The 20,318-nt window shown below is 36.4% G+C and overlaps 1 protein-coding gene across 4 annotated transcripts in view; it reads left to right on the forward strand.

Moving 5' to 3' along the window:
• The window catches only part of CRIM1 (cysteine rich transmembrane BMP regulator 1), a 174,822-nt gene that overhangs the window by 96,050 nt on the left and 58,454 nt on the right, over positions 1–20,318 (forward strand). For all 4 annotated transcript variants that reach the window (XM_014255979.2, XM_005526890.3, XM_014255981.2 and 1 more), the window contains one exon: positions 9,460–9,581. In XM_014255979.2, the coding sequence (XP_014111454.1) occupies positions 9,460–9,581 (122 nt within the window). The remainder of the gene's footprint in view (positions 1–9,459; positions 9,582–20,318) is intronic.

The following is a 20,318-nucleotide window of genomic DNA, read 5'->3' on the forward strand; positions in this document are numbered from 1 at the left end:
CACATGGCAGGTTTTCTGTGATTCCATGATCTTTTATCTTCCCAGATGACTTTTCCCAGTAAGCAATTGCTTTAAACTTTATCTGCTTTTATGGCACTTGGACATGTTGTTATTGTATCATACATTGTGTCCACAACCTGTCACAGCATTAGACCTACCAGTGTTGTGTATTTCTTGTTACACCAGTGTCTAGGCAATCTAGTGCCAGCAACACAAAAATCAGCACTGTTCTTTCCTTCTCATTCTGTGGCAGCCACCAGAATCATAACTGGGAAGTCTACTGTTGTAAATTCCCTTTTAAGCTATTATCAAATATATTTGATTGTATTTGAGAGGACCCCTACACAGCTAGTTGGATAAGTTTTTATTCTGACAGCATCTGTAGAGGTGGCCTATGAGTCCCTGATTAACTTTGCACTGTCCCGTTTAGTAGGAAGGGTATTGTGCATCTGTTCTGTTCATTCTTCTTAGATTTTTTGACTGTTTCAGATCTTCTCTATGTCATTCCTTGTGATTCTCTCATTTTTCTAGATTTCCTTAGGTCTTCCTGTCTTTGGAAGACCTTCATTTTATGATAATGTTTTGATCTTCCATACAGCATCCACCACTTGAGTTCCTTCAACCTGCTTTAGAGGCTAGTCATGATTTTCCAGCAAGTGTAACTTTTTCCTCATTTTCCACTGTACCATCACCTCCCTTAAGCAGCTTTTCCTGATGCAGAGGTCTCCCTTGTATTAGTTCTAGAATTTTAGATCCTTCTCCTCCACACATCTCTTCCTCAAGAATTGGTATCCAAGAGACTGTCGTTGTGGATCCCAGTTTTTCTTAAAGGAAGGTTCAGCTGAACTGGTACGACCAATCATGGCTCCAATAACTTTATCTTCCTGAGACTTCTCTTCAGGGATTAGGTAGCTGGATCAAAGGTCTGTGTTAAGGACTCTGCAGAAGCTCTTTTATGTCTTTGGTTCCATCATTGGCTTCTTAGAAACTGGTTTCTAATCCTGGCCAACTTGCTCAGGTTGTTTCTCCTACACTTTGACTCTAGCAGACCATTTTGCCATCTCAAGTGCATCAGTACCATGGTGGTGTAACGCTTGGTGTTGAATTGGAGACTCTGTTCCTTATCAAAAAGGAAGGTTTCTATTGAAGGAAAGCTCTAAATTGATGGCAGCTGAACCCATCCCTTGTTCTATTCAGGCTTGTAGTAGGCTTTTGTTTAAGGGTTGATGAATAGAACACAGCATTTTTTTGGAAGTTTTGTAATATCTGGAAATAGGTGTTTAGGCATTTTCATTTTAGTCTTTAAAATCCTCAGAAGTTAGAAATGGTGAGTATTTTTCCCAGAACTGCTTAGATATTCAGGCCTGCTTTCAGACTGCACTGTACAGAGTATCCACAAAAGAGGATAATGGCATGGTGTGTAACCTTTCTAGGTGACCCATGTTTCATGTCTGTCTTCTCCTGATGTCTTCCAGGAGAGGTAATGAATTGCTGACCTCAGAGTTCAGGCATTCCCCTGCTTCCCTACTACAGCTGCCTCAGGAATTCCCACATGTTCTCAGTGTGATGGTAGTTATTGCTGCCTTGGCGTTGAGCCTTACCATGTGGGTTGTTTTGGCCAGCAACCATATTTTCCTGAAGTACACAAATGAGGAAAAGATGATATGTTGGTTGGTTGGTTTCTTTAAAACCACCTCAGTAAAACTTGAACAGAAGCTCAAGAACTTGAACTGATAACACGAGACATTTCTGGAGCCCGATGGCTGACTCCTGAGTGTCAGAGACCTCAGACAAGGAGAGGACACATGAGAATGTTTGCAGAAGAAATAGTATGTAAATCTTTCGCAGAAGAAGGGTTAAGACATTGTAAATACAGAGGTCCCTTGTATAGGATCTGCGTTTTGTGCCTGTATGATCTGTTAAAAATACACATCCATGGGCTTCCACCAACTTCTAGGAAATACTGAATTGGAAAAGCTGAAGGACAATTCCACTGAAAGGAAGAAGCACATTTCCCAGGAACAAAACAAAAATCCCCATTTGCACTAGGGGAGGAAGTATCAATGATAGCTATGCAAGCAGTTTACTTTTTATGGAAAAGTATCTGTAGTAATCTAATCTGACCATGTGCTGAGTTAATGGTGTATTTACTCCTTCTCTGTGAAACTTGGAAAGAAATTTTAAGCCAGATAAATCGAAGTGACACCTAATTGTATCTACTTTTAGGTGGTGTTTTATGCTTGAAATTAGAATGAGGTTGTAGTGTCTACAGAATTTGGGTTTGCTTCCATTCTTTATAAGCAAGCTGGTGTTTGAAGTCTCAGTTTATAATAAGCTGGTAGATACATTTTTCTGTTTCAATTTTTTGTTTTCATTTGTCAATCTAACAAAATTAGTGTGTACCTTGATCACAGTGAGTATTGTTTTTCCTCTTTCTCCTGAGACTTCCCACTGTGTTTTGTTTCATTTATTCTACTTAATCAGTTATTAGCTTGTTTGGAAATTGAATAAGTGATTTAGTTGAGAATAATTTCTGACTTGAACAGGCAAATTTCTGTTTGTATCACAGAGATCAATAATGTCTGACTGTTGTCTTCAGACTCAGAAGTGCACAGATGTTTAGGGAGACCTGTGTACATAATAAAGCAATAGAATTATAATTTAGATGCTTGCATTCTTAAAGGGAAGTAGATAAGAGAATTCCCTAGCAGTTTCCAATGGTACTTGGGGCAGATAATAATACCAACATTACACAGGTTATATGAAGAGTGTGAAGTTGTGTTTTCTCTAGAAAATAGCAGGAAACTTCATGTCAGAATTCAGCACACAAACTGATTCTTTCTTCCTTCTCAAATTATTGAATAATTAAAAAGTGGAACTGAAGGTCATGGACCATTTAAAATGAAAAGTAGTTTCTCACTGCTGTTCTTTGAAACGTCACTGGTGAATTTCAGTCTACAAAAGTGTTTCAGTTCTTGCATGCATGATTCCTGCTACACAGAAAGGGTCTCATTAATTGGGTGGAGTTGCTTGGTCTCAAAGCCACTTAGATTTTGGAGCAAATTTTGGTTTGCATTTTTATTCAAGGTCAGGTTGAATGGAACTCTGAGCAACGTGATGTAGTTGAAAATGTCCCTGATCACTGCCAGTAGTGGGAGTGGACTAGATGACCTTTAAAGGTTCCTTTCCAGCCCAAACTGGCTTTTTTTTTTGCCTTTCCTAAACTTGTACAAAATTGCCTTCAGGGATTTGAGAAAGATGTTTAATAACATGAATGGCATGGAAAAACTAAACATGAAATAATTATTAGGGTTTAGGGGTTTTTCCTTGCAAAGAGGAGAAAGTGGTTATGAAATTAAACAGTCAAATAAATTAAACAATAATGAATTTTGGGGAGGTTTGTGGGGGTTTTTGCTCTTTTTTTTGTTGGTTTTCAGGGATTTTTTTGTTTGTTTATGGCAAAGCCATCTCTGATGGCTTAGTTGTAGGGAGATATGTCATTCAGGAGTAAGAAAGTTTGGAGTTACAGGAATATGGAAGTTTATTAATTACCTATAAAACTACTATCTATAACTGATTTTTTGACCGGAGGTCCTCAGGAATTGTGTTTTATTTGTGAGAGGATCAGATATTTTTAATTTCTCATTAAACAGTGGTTGAATGCATAAAGAAATAGCATTTCGTAATATTAATTATTAATCATAATTAATTTTCTTGAAAACTGACATTTGTATAACATCCTATTTATATCCTTATTTTTAGATTTTAAATGGTTTTTATGTTATGAAGGGTGAAGCTGATAAGCCTAAAAAAAGAGTAACTGAGGTACACAGTGATAAAAACCATAGAGACCATTAACAGAAAAAAGCACCTGCTGGTATGGCAAAATGTGAGAAAAATACAGGGTTGAACTAATTTATGTTGTATTTTATTTCCTATACTGATGGATTCAAAAGGGTCTATGCATATATTTGTGTTCTTGAAAAAAACCAACGCACTTGAAAAGTCAGCATCTGTTTGCTATTTCCTAATGCTAATAATATGCGAAAGATGCACAAGAAAAGTTCCCTTTCATGGTATCTTTAATTAAAAGCTAGATAGCTGCCTTTTGTACTATTTAAATGCCCCTTGTGTATAAAGATAATTATACTCATGGAAAAATTCACTGTTATGTTGGGTGTCTCTAACAATATCTGGATTTTAAAAAGGAATTCTTAGTTGGGAGCACACTAACTTTGATTTCTCAGTAAGTAAACCCCCTGAAAAATTAAAGTAGGAGGAAATTGCATGAGTCTGTTTACATAGCAGTGATGTAAAACTTTCAAGCATTTGCAAACAGTCTCATAGTAAGTGTTATATGCAGCTTTCCCAGTTTTTCTGTCATCTCTCTTTAGAGGTTTATTTGATCTTTGAAATAAAATAGTGAAAGATTTCCATGAAAAAAAAAATTTTTTCCGTACCACTTTTCTGAATACTATCTTTAAAACCAAAAAAGCATGAAACAGTGGTACTGAATTTGTGAGCAAAAACTCTCCAGTCTGTCTGACTGAAGATTTAGGAAAATTTTAGTAGAAATTCATGTATGGTGGTGTCCCAATGGCTTTGGCTTTGCCTGGCAGTGGAGACAGTGGCTTTGTCCTGTCTGCCTAACTCACTTAACTTGTGGATTCAGGTACGAATAACATGGAAATAATTCTTCAATAATTTCATGAGGTGGCTATGTCAATATTTCATTTTGCTGTATCATCATCACTTATGTCATGTGCTTGATGGTAGTCGGAGTCTTGCAGTTATGCTTTTCTTTGCCACTGTCAAGCTTTGATAATGCTCTTCTGAAAATTCCTGATTTCACAGTATCCTTAAGTGCTTATATTATTTACACATCTGTGGAAGTTTTATCTACTACACTGACTAATATAAGTGTTAATAATGTTAATGCAAATGGTACTAGATTGCTGCAAGGGACGGGGAAAAAAGAAAAGGGTTGTGATAAAATCTCCACAGGAATGTGATGCATGTTTCAGGAATGCTTTTCTCTAGTCTCAGTGCATTAGAATTTAATTTTGTTTTTATCCTCAAAATAAATATCCCTCTTGTTAATACACCCCTGCCTCAACCCTCCATTCACTGATCCTAAATCTTTTTTTCCAGGGTGCCTGTTCTTATTTTCATAGCCATTATGCCTTGTGCCTGGAGAACTCTTTTGATCCTACCATCAAAACAGCTTTTCTGAGGCTAAGCAAGCCCTTCTCTCTTTAAATCTGTTTAATAACAGAAGTAAATGAACCAAGATAATTGGATTTGAAGTAAAAGTTGTCATTTACAAGTATTCAATTTGATCATTTTTATCTTCTTCCTTTCCCTTTTTGCTCTTTTGGGGACACAAAGAAAAAAGCTAAGGGACTTTATTTAAAAACGCCCAAACAACAAAAATCAAACCGAAAGAACCCCACCACCAACACACCTCAAACATAAACTAAATTGCTAATGAACTTACTTATCTTCTGAAGAACTTAAAAACTAATTTTAAAAATCAGGCCATTTATATTACTGAAGGGGAGTCACCTTCCTCAATCTATAAAGCATTGGTTAATGTACATCATCTAGTTTCTGCTTCATAATATACTGAAGTTAGCCTTGCTCGGTTGTTGAAATTCATAGGATTACTGTTGGTGGGTGGGTTTTTATTGCAGTAGTGTTTTTTTGGTGTTGGGTTGGGGTTTTTTGTTTTATTTGGTTTGGTTTTTCAGCCTGAAGAACTGGAAATAATTCCTTTTATCAGTGAGGTTGATTCTGTATTTGCAAAATTTTAGTGCAGCAAACCTCTTCCTTGGGATTCCTGGTTCCTTCCAAGCCATGCCACCACCTTTTCAGTTGCCCTAAAGTCTCTTGCATTACTGTTTGATTCTTCTTTATGTCTTTCTGGGCCCTCTTGTAACATTTTACTCCGGTACAGGATTGTTCTTCCTTGTTAAAAGGACATGTTCTTGGCTTGACTTGAGTGCTGTTATGGTAATAACATGCCAAGAGCCTTGTTTCCTTGCAGCCTCTGCTAATAAGGTGTGTCAGGGGCAGATACTGGGTGCCAGCTTCCCAGTACCTCAAGTACTGCCCTCCCTTTAATGCTAGAGCTTTTGGATGCCTCAGTGCCATTTGATGTTGCAGTGGTGTCACTGCAGGCCACGAGCAGGGAGGAGGAGCCCTACAGAGCAGTCTTCTCTCAGGACAGCTTTCCTTGTAGCTGTTTTCCTCAGGCAAGCCACAGTTACGGGGGAGCAGCTCCAGACCAGCATGGTGCCTTACTGAACAGCAGTCTGAACAGCTGAATTTTAGAGAAATTAGCCTGGGAGGGACCATGGCCACTGTCAACAGGCTTAGCTCAAACTGACCTGCTGAACTCCCTCAGACCTAATGTTCCATTACCAAGGGTAAGATATGCACATGCGGATAGTTGCCTGTGGCAGAGCACAGACCTGGGCTGCAACTTCTCATCCATCTCTCTGCTCCAAAAAGCACTTCAGAAAAATCTAGTTTTATAAAGCTCATCTTGCTCTCTTGCTGAGAATGGGATCACTTATTCTGAATTTCCAGATGTTGTTTTGGCAGCGTGACAGCCATCTCGGCTACCAGAATTCCTTGGGTTTCTTTCTGAAAGACTTCTGTCTCTAAAACAATGTTTTCCATGCTAATAGCCTGGACAATGGTCAAAGGTTTTCCTAGCAGAGCTGGCTGAAAAGAATGTAGACTATTTAAAAGTTCATCTGAGATTATTTTCTACTTTGACATTCTCTTATGCATGGATTATGTTTTAACCAAATGGGAAGTCAATTTATAAAATTTTGGAGTGTTGAGGTTTTGTTTGCTTACACTGTGAGTATGCAAAACTTTAATTACTCTGAATAGAAGGGAGTCTTTTCTGCAGAAAAGAATGTTGGCTGCCACCAATCTTTTAAATATCTCTTTCATCCCTTTTTATGGAAGATTGTCTTATCTTAAGTTATTTAAAGTGGTGATTCATAATTTCTTGTGGTTTAGTTTTGTGTTTCGGGTTGGGTTTTTTTCTTTGTTTTTTTTAAGCTGCTGACTGGGAAAAAGATGAGAGGGAAAGTACAAGTTATTAATCTGATCATTTAATATTGCAGTTCTATGTGCTACAAGGAATGTGAGAAAAAAAGAAGATACTTCTGAGAAAACTTATTGTGAAGGCAGTAGAACTAAGAGTGGTAATCTCATGAAACTTGGAAAATCAAGGTCCACAACTATTTTCTACTGTGTGCTGTTTTCTCTGAATTTTCAGGAAATTTGATCTACCTATTTTCCCAGAGTAATCAGGATGTTGAATATAGGGTTATTGAAGTGAATCTTCAATTTTTATTTAGGCTTTTGATACCACTTTGAGATTGTGTCTGCACTTTTTCCCTGTCATATATGCTTTAAAAGATACTTTTTCTTTTTCATTAGTAATATGAAGGTAGTTATTTTTGGGTTTCATTCTTCTCAGAAAGGAAAAGCACCTTTCAAAACAGTCTGCTACATGGGTTAAGGTACAAATTCCATGAACTTTACAGTGCTAATTTTTCTTTTTCACTGATTACTCGAGGTCATCTATTTTCTTCCTCCCCCCACAATCATCTTCCTATTTGGACAGCAAAAGTGAGAGATATTAGTAATTCTGTAAAATTATTACAGAGTCATCTTAAAGGAAGACTGCCATCACAAATCCTTTGGATTTTTTGACATGTAGTAAAAGCCAGAATGCTTCTGTTTTCTTCCTTCTATATCTCTGACGGCAAACAACACACGGTAAAAAATAATTGGGTTCCCTCTGTCTGTATTTACAAATAAGTTGAGAGGAAAATGTCACAAGCAAAGGTGTGATAAATAAAATTTTGATTTTTGTACTCTTACTTTCTTGTTTAGTCCGTTATCCTTTACTGTTATGGGAAGCATAGTATTATTAAAAACAAACAAACAAAAAACCACAGCCAAACAAAAAAATCTCAACAAAACCAACAAAGAAAAAACCCATCAAACTTTCAAATGCCTCCTTTAAAGCTGTTACTATAGTGTAGCATATATGTGCACATAAAGTTAAATTGCTTCACTTTATCTTGATCTATTTAACATTATTTGTGACTTATCTCTTTACAGTAACATGCTTCTGTAATGCTGTATTTTAAGAATCCTTCTCAAATAGTTTGAGGTTCTGTGAGATTCCTTGACTTTACTTGCAAATTTGTTGCAAGCTTCGTTTTGAGTAATACCTTACACTGGAGAATATAACAATTTTATCTAACACTGATGAGGTTAAAGGGAGAGATACTAAAAGCCTATCTGTGAGAGGTAGTTTTTCCTCATTCATTGGACACTGATCTGAGAGGAAATGGCTGTTGGGCAATTTAGGAGACATGTATGGCAGAGGAGAACCAAGGAGAACTTCTTGTTTTTTGAGCATAAAGAATAAGCAAATGCATTATGTAGCAAATACAGCTGATGCTGCTTCTTACTAATGGGTTGCATAGTGTGGGGATTATCTTGGGATACTTAAAATATTTGGGATAGTTATTAAAGAAATAGCGTTCTTTTTTTAACTCATAATTACAGGATCTTCTATTATGGAATCATTGCTGCTTATCCCTATAATGTGCCCATTGTTCAGGGCAAGAACTCTGTTAAATGTAAACTTATCAAAAAGTCTTAACTTTTAAACTGTTATGTTAATCATAAAGCAAAGAATCTGGAAGCAAACATGACTATTGTTTATTCACATTTTATATCTCCCAGTTTGTTAGGCTGTTTTCTTAAGTAAGCAAATAAATACTACTTACACGGACAAAGAATGATCCAAAACTAACCACAGTATTTAATTTACCTAGCTTCCCACATTATTTGGAGTCATGTGTAATTGGTTTCTCTCTCTGCAAGCTACAGCACCACCAACACCAAAAGAGAACTTCCAATTATTTTCGTTCAGCTTAGATTTAATTATTTCAATCTTCCTTTCTTTTTAATTTTTCCCAAGATTACACTGGATATAATGTGGTTTCCTAAGGAGAGAGCATCCTTCTGATGAGTGAATGCAATTTTTGTTATTAGTGTTTCATCAATTTTGACTATTCAAGACAGAATTGGAGGAGAAGCCTTATATTGCAAGTCTGGAGGACACAGTTATTATAGTAAAAATATGAATATTTTTACACAGAGGAGAAGAGCACGTTGGTGCTGCACACTACCACTTTTTTTGTTTGCTTGACGGCCAACAGAGTTTGGATGATTAAAAAGAACTCTTCCAGTTGATAAAATATCTTGGTTGTTGAGTTAATAAAAGATGATTCTAAGACATGAATATGCTAAAGCTGTAACTTGTGCTCTGACTTCCCGTTTTTCTCTGCTTCTTCTTTCACCTTGTATGTGGCTTCCTTGACTTACGGGGTTTTCCCTGCTGTTCTTTGGTTTCAGATGCGAGTGTCTCACTGGGCTGTGTGGTTTCCCCATGTGCGAGGCAGGCTCCGTTCCCCAGATAGTCTCGCGTGGAGATGGAACGCCTGGCAAGTGCTGTGATGTCTTTGAATGTGTCAATGGTACGTGAAACTTTTTCTTGCACCTAAAGAGGAGGGTTTTATGTTGCACTGGGAGATGTATTTGGTTATTTTTATTACGTTGTCAAGATCTAAGAGAATTAGTTTTGCTGAATTTCATTTGGTAAGAAGGAACTGGATGTTTAGGTGAAGATACTGACATGGGAAACCTTCATTTTGAAGTTGTCATGCTGCTTTAGTTTCTGAAGCACTTTTCTCTGTGACTCAGGGAATTAGTTTTAGCAAGACTCCCTCACTGCATGTTTTTCACATAGTCTTTTGCCAGTAGCAAACACTAGAGGCCTTCTAGAAGTGAAATTTTTGTTAACCATCACAGCTGCTTGTGGCAGCACTGTAAGTGAAAGCATGCTGTTTAAACCATGGGGTTTGCTTTAAAAATCAGTTGCCAATTAAGTTTTAACACAGGTGTACAACCTTTAGAAATTATAAGACAGTGTAGGAATATATTTATTACCATTCCTTGCTTCCCAGTGCAAGTGTTTAGAAAATACTTAAAAAACTTTAATTTGTCATGCAAGTGACTCTTACCTGAGGACTATTCTATATATGGAGCTGTATATATATATATATATATATACATATACATATACACACATATATATATGTGTGTGTGTGTATATATATATATATGTATATACATATATATATGCTGTGTGCATAGTGAATTGTGAAGGAACAATATTTGACTCTTGGTAAGGGGGAAAATATGCTTGAAGTATTGCGTAATAATTTCTGACCATTAAAAATTACAAGCCGTTGCAGTATTTATTAATTAATATTTATCCAGCGACATTTGATCTTGTTTAGTGGTATGTGTATCAAATGTTTGAAACAGCCTTTATTTTACAATTGTCATTGCAAATGGAGAGAGAGAGGCTTCTCCAGGAGAAACGTGTTATTTACACATAGCAATAGTTTAAATGCACAAATGCTGATTGAAAAATAATAGTTCATTTAATGGGATATTATATATAAAAATTAAGTTTTCTCATATGTATAAAAGAATTTATATCAGGAAGAGTCACAGATTCCTTAGCTTTTAGGGTAATTCTTTCACTATTTGAGTAAGATTTTATAAATGCAACTTACCTACTTTTTGTTTATGTACACTAATGGAATACTCATCTTTCTTTGTTTCGTATTTTTTTCATTCTATTAAAGTATGAATATTTCTGAATCTGATTTACGTGTGTGAAACACCTCAATGCAGTGTTTAATTCAGGATTTACTTTAGTAGTTTGAGCAAGAAATATAGTGCCAATTTCTGATTCGATGCCTCAAAGGCACAAACCACCATGCTAATTGCTTCTCCTCAGCCTGCATGTAATTTGTGGGTACTGCTGACAAAACTTGCAGGATATGTGCTGTAGCAGGCGTGAGATGGAGCTGTTTAAATGTTTTTGCTTCTCAGGCTTTCTATACTTTAGTAGCCTATGAATATAGAGTAAATTGGAAGAAAAAACAGGAGTTTTTGAGGGGAAGGTGGTGCCACCGAGAGAAGCAGAAAGGGTAGATTGGAGAAAAATTAAGGTTTTTAGGTTTGTATTATATATGTCCTTAAAAATCAGTTTAAATATATTCCAGGCCAGTATCAAAATTATCATTAATAAGTTCCTCTTTAAAAAAATAAAATAATCCAGAGAAATCTGGTCAGAAAAGTTAAATACTTTTTTTAGAAAATCACATTTGTCATTATGTTACTTAATGCTACAATCAAATTTTAAAAACTAATGCTGTATGATGTGATTTTAAAGTACTTCAAGCAAACTTCCAGGTGCAGTTATTAATGATGCTCCATTTTGGAAAGAGGAAATAGTTATAAACCTGAAGTTGATAAATAGTTTTAATAAAAATATGTGAGCAATTGTGAAACTCCTCATGAGTGTGTGACATTTGTATTGTGTGGCATATCATTGGTAGAGAAGACAGAATAGTCATAGAACATCATCTTCATTGCTTTATAATTCAGGTTTTTTCAAATGCATTTTAGCATGTTTAGGTGGTTTTTATTTCAGGGACAACTACTGCAAATGAGCCCTCTAAAAACTCTAAATTCCTAGAAAACTTATTCTGACAAGAACTTTTAGGTAAATGTTTAATACAATGACAAACTGGTACCTGTGTGTGCATGTGTATAATAAATTCCTACCATTACTTTTGTCAGTTTAAAATGAAGAGGGGGGGGGAATGTTCTTAGTGAAACTGATAGTTGAATTCAATATCCAGTTCTGTTTTTTTACAGTACTCTGAAATACTAACAAGTGCAGAGGAGATACAATCGATATCAGTAACAGATGGAGAAAGTATCTTACACTGATAGTCTTAGATCAATTTCTTTGCTTCATTAAAAAAATGCCTTCAAAGTAAGAAGAGTCAAATCTGTAAGGTCTAGGACAAGCTGTTCTCAGCAGTGAGGGTGGCTAGCTGTTGGCACGAACTGCTGGGAGGATGCTGAATTCCTTATCTTCATCCTTTCCAATTAGGATTAGATGCCTTTTTAAAGCATGTATTTTAATTAAATGCAATTCAGTCCATTTATATATGGTAAGTGGGGAAGTTGAGTAATCAGAATTACCAACAAGTTTCATTAGTTACTTCTATGTTTGAAAACTCTGAGAACAAGCAAGAGGATGGAATAAAAAAGAAAGATATATTCTCACATTAGTACAGTTTTCCTGCTACTGTAACATCTATTGGATTAAATAATCAAATAAATGAAAGAATTAAATAATTCCTTTGGCAGTGGCGGGGGGTGGGGGGGCAGTTAGGAAGAATATTGATCATTATTACCTGAAAATAATGGTATCCATTACAAATTAGTGTATGTAGACTGCAAAAAAATCTAATTTGTGTATTTAGGTAAATCTAATGATGGTCAGAGTGTTAAAGCAGGCCACACTTCTGCCATATTTATTGCAATTTTGTGCTAATGTGATAGATGCAGAATTATATGTTCACAGTATGGGTAGGTTGGCTTTACTGTGTAGGGAAGAGCTCTGCTGTAGTTGTAGAATAACAGTGGCCAGTGTTGAGGGGATAATTAATGGCTGCAAAATATGTATAGTGGAGAGACACTGCAGTATGTTCTCCTTGTTGTTTGTCAACAGTTTGGGGAGAGATCAGTTATTGTTTTGCACGTGTTTTTCCTGGATTTAATATAAAACTGATGTAAAATTTACAATATGTATGCAGATTTTGTGTGGTTATCTTTATTACAGATACACACTGTCTCAAACTAGCTTTTGGTTACTAAGAAAAGCACATTAGTCTGTGGCAAAAGCAACTTCTGCAGTAATTACTTCTTTTGCAGGTTGTAATGGTGGTGTTGTTATTTGGTTATAAATACAGCATTAAGTCAATACATTAGCCTTTATTTTCCTGCTTCAGATTTATATTGGGTGTGTCCTTATGCTTTATATCATATGCAATCTGCTGCTTCTTATAGTTTATTCTATAATTATATAGACATTTTAAATCACCAAAATAACATTTATTCATGCTTGGAAAATGATCCTGGTATTTTCATTTAATTGGAGCTTGTTGTTAAGTAGCTACTGTCTGTAACTATCCAATCTTTGCATAGGTCAAACTTTTTTTAGGGTTTTTTTATAAAAAAAAAAAATTTAGGAAGTCCTGAGAAGAACTTTCTTATTGGTGAGAAGAAAAAACCTACATTGCAGGTAGATTACAATAGTTTTGTGTGATATTTTAAACATCACGAATGTATGCAGATATCAAGAGTATTTTGCATAAAACTGTTACACTAACTAGAGACATAAAGTTGTGCTTTTTAAAGCACTGCTGTATTTGAAAGATTTCACTATAACAGTTAATGCTTACTGTCATTAGAATGTGATTCTTGTTCCAAAGGTCAGTCAATTGAAAAGGTCAATTTTAAGGCATGCCTTGATTCCTTCATTTTGAAGGGAAGCATCTTTGTAATTAGAATCATTCTGTGTTGTTAAATGGTGGTGGGAATCAATCCAAAGTTCCCTTTTGACGTGATCAAGTTCCTTGTCATGATTTATCTAGGGTGAGTATTTGAGCCATCCCTGAGCATACCCTGCCTGGTCCTTGGATGTCAGAATGAGAGCTCAGACAACAATGATGGCTGCAACATTGTTAATTCTTTTTGCTCCTTTTTCCTTGTCAGGAGAAAGGTCTTTACTGTTTAATTTGTAATTTAAACGTTGCAACTCTATGGAACTGTTGGCAAACAATGATTTAAAATGCAATAGTGATATGGCTTTGTCAGTGATTTGTGCTTAGATGGCTGGCTGGCTGTTTCTCCTAATCTTATATTCTTACATTCTTGATGACCATGAGAGCAAGCCCTAGTTTGTAGATGTAGCACAGTTTTAGCCTGAAGGAGACAGAAGTATGAATTGCTAAATTTAAATCTCTGGCTGCCATAAAAGAGTATCACTAGAGGTATAACTGATGCAACTGAGTACATCACTGCTTTTTGCATGTGGCAATCAGATTTGCACAGTGGTGTTCAGTAGTAAAGTTTTCAGGGAAGAGCTACATCCAGAGTCAGATGTACTCATTTCTGAGAAGTATGAAGTAAATATAAAGGAAATAAGACAACATGGGAAATCTATAGCAAATAATTTCATCTTACTGTATGAAACAGAACAAAGATTTTGTCTGTTGTGTGGTTCTGCTGTTTCAGGGAAAGAGTCAGTGTTGCTTTGTTTAAAGGCAGACTCTGCCAACTGCTGTGAAGTTTCCCCACTTGCACTTACCTGAAAAATGGTTTTCATCTAGAGAATACTGGATAGTATGTGATACTTATCTGGGGAAAACTGAGTGAGACATTCCCAAGATATGCAGTCTTCCAAAAAATCCTGCATTTTACAGAATTCTTCAGAAGGTGTCTTCTGATCCATACAAAATATATTATTCACCAAGACTTTTGTCTGCTAATCCTGGTGTGCTGCTTTTACTCATGGGGGAGCCTGTAAGGAAAAAAAATTGATTCGGCATTAAATTACAAGCATCAACAAGTGAGTCTAAAGAGATTAAAAGCTGCATGTGCAGCAAGAGCTCAAGAGCCTGGAAACAAGAGAGAGTATCCAAAGTTGCCTGTTCTCTAATTAGGTATTGATGCATGGATCTCTTGAATGTAAGTTGCACTTAAAGCACGTACTGACTGTGAACTGTGCCTTAGAAATTGGAGAGAGCAATTACCAGGCATCCTGCAGCTGCTGCCTTCTCTCAATCAGGGCTTTCACTTCTCAGTAAGTTTCACTGAAAACAGCTACTACTTCAAAAAATAGTCAGTTGGTTTGTGAAATATGATACGAGTGTGGGTGGGCCTCATCAATATGTCAGCTTGGTTCAAGGTCAAGGGGACCAGGCTGCTTTCTGCCATGGCTGTGTGTGAGCTGTGATTTTAGAGTCCACATCTGCCAAGGATGGCTGTGGAGCCCAAATCCGTTTTCCCTGGGAGCTGAGGTATGGACTTTCATTGCCCTCTCCATTGAAAGTGATACTACCTGATAGAGACATGAAAATAACTGGCATTGATCCTGGGAAGATCAAATCACACCTTCCCCAGGACTTAAGACTTTCACCCTTTCTGTACTGCTGGTTTAGGCTGTACTGATAATTGCATGGTAGTACAGAAGTGAACTCCTCCGTCAGTAAGACCACTTGATGTGACTCATCATTAGTATTTTATAACTGTTTCTGTGATTATTTTTTTTTGCCTCATTTGAGAAGATAAACTGACATATAAAGGAGACATTTATTTTTTTCTCTGTGCCTTCTGGCTATTTTCACACTTGCATCTCTATACAGTGGTACTGCATTGGAAGAGAGATTAAAAATCTTCTTTAATCCCATGTCTTGTCACCTCTTGGTACATTTGCTCCTCACAGCAATTGCAGATCCATTATTAATCTCGCAGTGCAGAAAAGGATAAAGGTCATTCCAGTATTTCTAAAAGGAGATGAGAATGGCATGTTTCTAAAGGGAGCATCAATGAGTACTGAAGGGAGTTGATGGGGCATACAGGGTCAGCAAGGGAAATACTCACCTTAGAAGGAGGAATGAAGTCCAAGTGAAATACCTCACAGACACCATCTACAATGGAGTTCCCATTATTTATTTCATTAATCTTGGCAGTCCTTATTGCACTTCCATTAAACTTACTTTATATGTGCTCTAAAGAAATAAGAATTTGACCAAGGTAACAGTCTATCTTGGAGCTGAGAACTAAATAGTCCTAATACTAATTGAACAGTACTGCATATTTCTCTTTGGCCATCCAAAACCACAGATTTTTGTGGAGGACTTGAAATAGGCAGCTGCTTAAAAAAGGAAGATGTAAAATGAAGCTTGTAAGATGCAAAGGATTGTTTGGTACAATTGTTTGGTTCATAATAAGATTAACATTAAAGGAAGATAATCTGATACCAAAAAGGTAGAGGGATTTAGTTGTGGTCTGAGGTTTGGTTTGGGGGTTTATTGTTTTCAGTTCAGTCAGGATGTCTGAAAGGTGTTTGAAAATCATGGCTAATCACCAGTCACAGTTGGATGAAAATTTGGTCTAGTCTAATAAAAAAGTTGGTCAGTCTATCAAACCAAGTCAAATGTTTTAGATCCTCTGAACCTTTATTATATTTGTCAAATTGGGAAAAGTGTGTGAAGCAGTGCAAGTCATCATTACCAGTTATATTTAAAACAGGAGGGAAAAGGAAAACACAGAAAACTGAAGGCCAGGCAACCAAAATTCCTTGTAAAAAATAGTCTGTAGATAAATAGTTAAAAAAGATAGGGTAGGGATTGTCAGGACCACAGCTGGATGTGAAACCAGGCACAAAACTCAACAGTGGTTCACGAGGAATGGGAGGGTTGTTCAATGGGATGTAGAGACTGAGTTTTTAAAACAAAATTATTTTTTAAATAAAAAAGGAAAAATATTTCACTTATTTCATGTTGGTTAGTGAAACACAAGATTCAGTATAGATTCTGTGAAATGGTATGACATATACAAAGGATATTAGCTGTCAAGTGGTGCAGTTTGCCTGGGTTTAAAAGTTTTTTTTTAAAAAAAGTATATACTTAGAGTGTTTACTTTGGTGAAATGGTAAGGGTTTTTGCAAAAAAAAGAAAAAAAAAGCCAAAGTGAATTTTCTTGGTAGACTAATACCTTCAGTAGTGTTCTGGCTCAGATACTGCTGGATTTTTAAATTTGGACTTTTAAAGTTGATGATACCTTTGGAGTCAAGATTAGAATTCAGTATTTTTTTCAAAGCATGGGAGACATTGCTAGACCTGTTATAGCCAGACCACAGCCTTGTGTTACAGGTTTGGAGATTTTTTTTTGGTTTTTTTTTTACCTCCCCCTGCAATTTTTAACTTCTCTCATGCACTAGAGGTTTCTCACAAATGTCCTGGCAGTGCATGATGGGCTGTGCCAGTACCTATTAGTGATCCTGTTCCAGATGTCTGTGCCCTACTAACATGCCCATGGCTATGGCTCACAACATGTATTTCCTCCTGTGATGGACTGACAGAGACCACTGCGACTTAAACACATTCCGCTTTTACGAGGAACATGTCTTGCTTCCAAGGATTGTTTGACAATTTCACCAAGAAAGTCACTGTTTGGGGGTTTTAGAGAATAGCCACCACCCTCTGTGGCCCCAGCTCCTCCTTTGTTGTCCTGGTATTTTCCTGTAGTGGGACTATGGGATATTAAAAAGCAGCATAGCTTAATTTCTAGAAGGAATTAAGAGAAAGAAGGGGGATAGTCTTGTAGAAAGTCACAGAAACAACCAAACACTAAAAAAACATGACCTGATGGAGAAAAATTAAAATTGGAAGAACGGTGTACATTTTATTTGTAAGAGAGGTTGTAGGTAGGGACACCCTGAGGTGTCCTGAGGATGAGTCCTTTTAGCAAGAAATTTGTATACTGGAGGATAGAAAAAAACTGTTGAGCATGAGACCTCGATGGGAAATGTAATGAAGCTTAGGAGAAGCTTCCTTTCTGTTAGTTTGCTGTTTCTGTTTAATCTGAATTACCCCTTCCATGATTTTTGCTCTGTTACTGTAGATAAAACTGTGCAATTGTTTAATAAGTAGGTTGCATTTCCTCCATTACTGGTGGTTTTAAAGAAAATATTAAAAAAAATTAAAATTCTTTAAAAAATATTAAAACAGGTAGAGATGAACTTGGGTTTTCTCAGCATCCCAAGTATCATTTAATTTCTTTTACACACTGCAGTTTCCACAAAATAGTATTTCGTTCCTTTAAGCTTTGAAAGTATTTTTAAGTAATTGTACAAATAAATGCATTCATTTACAAATTATAGTTACAGTTTTATTTTAATTCTGGTTTCTCTGTCTCTGGGTCACCTTTTTAGAACATGCAGGACCAAAGGACTTTCAGAACAGTCCTGTAATTGTGTTAATAGGGAATATGCTGCAATAATAAGGAATATTCTGCTTACGGAAATTAAGCAGCACAACCTGAAGAGTAAGAACTCAAATAGTTTTTTCTACCTAGCTTGTTTTTATATGCTTGCAAGGAAACAACAGCATACAGTTGTCCTAATAGCATTGTTATGGGCCAACTCCAACGACATGGCACTCTGTTTTTTAAACTCTCTATCAGCTCGACTTTTGAAAAATGGAAAGCTTTTCTTTATTTTGTTTATACGGACACAGGATTCAAATTTATCAGTTTCCTTCCCTTTCATTTAATAGAAAGTTCACTGCAATTACCCAAGTTCCTTCCAAGGCTCTGGTACAAATACTTCTTTATACTGAAGGAACATCTGAAGTCCTGGGATCCTGAATCTTTTAATCCTTTAAACAACAGAAAATTGTTTTGAATCTTGCTTCCCGTTTGGGAGAGCTGGAATTTCTGATACTACTGAAGAAAATGCCCAAACTTGCCTACAGAGAGCTGATGCCCTGAAGCATCTCATGTGCTTGGTGTAACAGTGCAGAACTGCTGCCTCACGAGGGATGGTTTGCCAAATTTGAATGTGTTTCTGAGCTGTTCCATGACTCTAATTAAAAAAGCTGTAAGTATTAGGAAACTGCAGAAATCTCAATGATAGAAGTTTTACTTTGTAGTAGTTCAGCCCATAGAACTAATATCTATTTCATTAGATTTACATGTAGAAGGTTTGAAAAATAATTTGATAAAACAGATTGTGTCCCTTTGCAGTTCAGATTGGTGATAAAGGTTTGAGAAATGATCACTGTGCAGTGTGAGGCTGTGGGGTTTAGTGCCACCTTTTTGGGCTCTCGCCCCCAGAACAAAAAGGCTGTGGCCATGGGATCCCATGTAGATCCCATGTTTAGCTCCCTGTAGAGCTAAATTTGTGTCAGAACTATTTTTCTTTTAACTCTGTGGCAGGAAATTTAATGCCAAATCAAGTCAATTGTAGTCATGCTTGACTCTGTGTAGGAGCAGAGATGTTATTTGTTCTTCCACTGCCAGAAGAAACCCTGTAACTTTCTGGGGACTCTCCCTTCTGTCCTGGCTTCTTTCACAGATGGGCAGTTGAGTGTCAGTGCTTGGGTTGGATGGATCTTGTAGTACTGGGTTATCTGAGAGCTAGCAGACACTGAATTTATGTTCACAAAGCCATGGCCTGGGTCTCATGCCCATTGCTTTGTTGTAGTTGTGTGCATCACAAACAGGATTTAAAGTCTCAGATATGTTTACCTGCTTCGTGCTATGACGTTTTGGCAATCTGAATTCCTTTGTGACATACTTAAGCTTGAAGAATCTTACCTGTAGTTTTCTCTTTTTTGGCAGAACAAAGAATTCATTAATTTAGGAAAAGATGCATTTATTTAATGTCAGCTTTATGTTCTTTTATCCCTTGGTGACTGTCATACTGAGATCAATAAGGCAATAAAATTGGCACTAAAAAAACAAAAAAAAAAAACAAAAACAAAAACAAAAAAAACCCACAAAAACCTCAAAACAGGGAACTCAAATTAAAAAAAAAAACAAACCAAAAAGAGGGAACTGAAAGATCTTTCAGCATATTATAGTGGAAGAAATGCATTATTATAATTTCACTGTGTTGCTCACTCTTTCATCAGGCCTTTAGATACCTGGAGTGTCTAAAGCTAGAGTTTTGTTTTATTGGTTGTTTTGCCTTGACTCAGTCTCAAGACTGGAGTCTTACAGATGGTTCTAACAAAAGTAATCCTTGTCTCATAGCTGGATGCGTAGGATTAAGTCTATAGTTTAGTCTGGATATATACACTTACCATAAGGCTGGGTGGTAAAAATGCACACAGAGTGAAATTCTACAGTGGTTTTCATTGTAGGAATAAAACATGCTGTTTCCTTACAGGATTTGCAGTTACTTGCATTGTCTTGTTTGGACATTTAGAAATAACAATAATTAATGGGGGATGATGTTTCTACTTCTAATGAAGCAGGAATTCATCTCTACTCTTCGGGTATGGGGGAATCAGTAAAAATCTGGAAAGCTGCAATCAAAATAGTGAAGCCAGAAGCAAAAGTATTAAAGGCCTTTTGAGTTGTGTTGGCAGTTTTCCTTTTTGAGTAAGTTTCTAAACTAACAGCTTGAACTGCATAAACTTGAAATATTTCTCAAGTGTTTGTTTATGTGAATTGCTTTCTAATGAGGTCATAGCTGTTTTCCTGGACACAGTGGTATTTCCTCCTCTTGCTCTTATTTTTTATGCTGCTTTCTACATTATGCCTTGAAG

The sequence above is a fragment of the Pseudopodoces humilis genome, chromosome 3 (assembly GCF_049639895.1).
Source record: "Pseudopodoces humilis isolate 2021_Gansu_Grassland_sample_001 chromosome 3, ASM4963989v1, whole genome shotgun sequence".
In the NCBI taxonomy this organism is placed as follows: domain Eukaryota; kingdom Metazoa; phylum Chordata; class Aves; order Passeriformes; family Paridae; genus Pseudopodoces; species Pseudopodoces humilis.